At 48.4% G+C, this 3,312-nt stretch overlaps 1 gene segment (V, D, J or C); it reads left to right on the top strand.

The window, feature by feature from the left end:
* The first annotated feature begins 2,141 nt into the window (after nucleotides 1-2,141).
* LOC124236783 (immunoglobulin lambda variable 1-40-like) lies at nucleotides 2,142-2,695 on the top strand. The segment is given in 2 exon segments: nucleotides 2,142-2,187; nucleotides 2,301-2,695. Coding segments are annotated over 2 exon segments (441 nt in total).
* Nucleotides 2,696-3,312: the final 617 nt, after the last annotated feature.

The following is a 3,312-nucleotide window of genomic DNA, read 5'->3' as shown; positions in this document are numbered from 1 at the left end:
AAAGTGAAGGCAGGGGCCTTTTGGGGATTGTGGATTTACTACAAAGAGCAGACTAGAGTCGTGGATGAGGAATGAAGAAGGCGAGGGGGAGATGGCTGTTGAGATTCTGCATGTTTTTTGGAGGTGAGAGGTAAAGAATGGGATGTGGGTAAGAGGTTTGGAGGCTACTTCTTGGAAACTGGGTGGGACTTGAGTGGGCTGTACCTCCTGGATGAAGGTTCATGGACAATGATGTGGGGTTGAGGTCCTGAGCTCCTCCCTGTGATGGAAATGTTGACAACAGCCGTCCTGCCTTGTTCAGCGGTGACACAGGAATGTGTTATCCCTAGTTGTCGAGTGTGGAATCTCGATAAGCTTCACTCCTTCTTCTCTGAGATTCATTTGAGATGTTCACTCTCCGTGATCTCATGTGTCCACAGGCTAATTTCCTACATGGATCAAAAATGTCTGCAGTCCCAGGCATCACATCCACACAACAAACCCTCCTGAATGAGAGAGACTTGCCCCCGACCCTGACCCATTGCACAGGAATCCCAGTCTGCACAGGGACTAGACCAGATCACTTACACCATTTCCCCTGAATCCATCATGGCGTCGTGGGAGGGGATTTTATGATCGGTTTGGGAAATTAAAGACCTGCCCCTGGAGCTGGATTTGGGGTCATTCACAGGCTCACCACATGGCTGGGAGACTTGGGATCTAAAGAGGAGAGGAAAGGGAAGAATGTTTCCCTAGGTGGTCCCCACCAAGCACATCACTCTGCCCTCCTTCTTCATCATAGTGCATGTTGGCTCTTGTTCTGTGGATACTGGGAGCTGGGCTGGGGACAGAGGCCAGCACTTCCTGCCTCACAGAATTCTGCTTCTGGCTCCCAGACCTTTCTAATGTTCTGCAAAGGATCAATCTCAGGTAAAATCACACTCACTTCCATCAGTGAGGCATCAATTTGAAATTCAATATTCTCAGGAGAAGTAGAAAGAAGCACAAATCCCTCATGAGGAATCCTATTTCCAGATTGAGAAGGATGATTAAGTCTCAAGAAACCACATTAGTGGCCAGTGCCAACCATTACTTAGGCCCCTCTCCTCCACCTGCCCTGTCCCTCAGGTGAGGACTAGTCCCACTGGCCCAGCTTATGAATCTCTGGATGCACACTCCATGCCAAGTCCCTCCTTCTCCCATCCCCAAGCACGTGCTCCACGAGCTCACTGAGGGCTCATTGCTGAGATTCTCCATCTCATGGGGCCCAGGTCACAGGTGCTCTGCCCCAGTCACCTTCCTTTTTTGTGTTCTGGAGCTGGGATCAGAGTTAACCCGACTCAAAAAGGTAAACAACTGACGCTCACACAAGTATAGAATGAACCAGTGTAAAATGTTTTATTCAACTCATATATTGATGGGGAGATCAGTCAATGGTAAGGATTGGTCAAAGAGCATAGCAAAAACGAAAGTCCTTACATCCCACCAGGAATAGAACCTATGAAGCAAAGTCTTTGAGAGTTGGAGATGCACTTCTCAATCTCTAACAAGGGAGGGATCACAGACAAGGAAAGAATCTGGGTCCTGCACAGAAGGGGACCTGGCTCCATGGGGCTGGTCACTGCTCTGCACTTGGTCCTGATCTAAGAGGAGTTTGATAAGAGACCCCACCTAAGTCCTGACCAGTGAACAGCCAAGGGAGCCGTGGACATGCTCACCCTTGAGGAGTCTGAGTAGAGCATAAAGACTGCCCTCAGGTGAAGGGGAGGCAGGGGGACAGTGGACAGAGCAGTGAGGACCAGAGCTGTTTCTGATGAGCTTTAGTCACTGTGTCACACATGGTGAGTCTAGGCCTGGACACCAGGAGGCGCTCAGTGCTCGTTCCTGGTGTTTCTGGGGCTGAGCACAGCTGGGACTAGCCACCTGCCTCTGCCTGGTGCCCACTGTTCAGGGCTCACAGCTGTGAACGCCCCACCCCCTGGCCATCCTTAGGCAGTGGGACCTGACCCAAGACCCAGTGAGAGATCAGAAAGCTGGGGGTCACATTTGCATGTGTGGGCCCTCCCTCTCTCAGAGTATGAAGAGGGGATGGGAGAGATTTGGGGGAAGCTCTGCTTCAGCTGTGGGGCCACAGAAGGCGGGACTCGGTGATGACCTCCACCATGGCCTGGTCCCCTCTCCTCCTCTCCCTCATCGCTCTCTGCACAGGTGACTGAATATGGGGACAAGGGAAGGGGCCCTGGGAAGATGTGTGGGACCCTGCTGTCTCCTCTTGTTTCTAGACCCCAGCATCACCATCTCTGTGTCTTTCCCACTTCCAGTATCCTTGGCCCAGTCAGTGCTGACTCAGCCGGCCTCAGTGTCTGGGAACCTGGGCCAGAGGGTCACCATCTCCTGCACTGGAAGCAGCTCCGACACCAGGGATAATTATGTGAACTGGTACCAGCAGCTCCCAGGAACCGCCCCCAAACTCATCATCTATGAAAATAGCAAAAGACCCTCTGGGATCCCAGATCGATTCTCTGGCTCCAAGTCTGGAAACCCGGCCTCCCTGACCATCACTGGGCTCCAGGCTGAGGATGCGGCTGATTATTACTGCCAGTCCTATGATGACAACCTGAATGCTCGCACAGTGCTGCAGCCCTGTGGGGAAGTGAGACAAAAACCTGCTCTCCCCCAGAGCTCCTTTCTAGCAGCTAGATTGGATGCTGCTTGATTCATGAATTGCTAGATCGGTAAATTGTCTGTGGGACACTTTCTTTTAACAGCACCCAATACCACATGACAATAATAACAGAATATGACAAAGTGAGAAATACTAGAAATGGAAGGATAGTCCGATATGAGCAAACCTTTTAATAAAATTCACCATATTAATAAGATAAAAGAGGAGAAACCCCCCACATAATCATCTCCATAAGGAGAAAAAAATGCAAAGGAGTCATATCCTCAATAATATGAAATTTGGATAAAGGTGTCAACAAAATAATTTATTTCTGGGTTATTTATATCTTAATGAAATGGAAAACAAGTGTCAATAAGAGAATTATGATGAATTATCAGTCAATATTTAAAATGATAATGAATCTATCTTAAATAAAATGGGATAATTTAGACACGCTATTAACTTTTTTAAGCATAAAAAAGTTTAGTATGTGGTGTGTTTGACTCTATTAAGATATACATACTCCAAATAAGCCTTAAAGGAAAAACAGCAAGATGCTTTCACTCCTCTTCACACAGTGCTGTAAATAGTCTTATCAGCTCACACATTGCTTTCAACTGGACTTTTATTTGCTTTTGGCATAAGGGGTTGGGGGACTGTTGGAAGTA

Source organism: Equus quagga, chromosome 3 (assembly GCF_021613505.1).
Source record: "Equus quagga isolate Etosha38 chromosome 3, UCLA_HA_Equagga_1.0, whole genome shotgun sequence".
NCBI lineage: Eukaryota > Metazoa > Chordata > Mammalia > Perissodactyla > Equidae > Equus > Equus quagga.
Note: the sequence above shows the minus strand (reverse complement) of the source record. Positions and strands in the feature narration are given on the sequence as shown.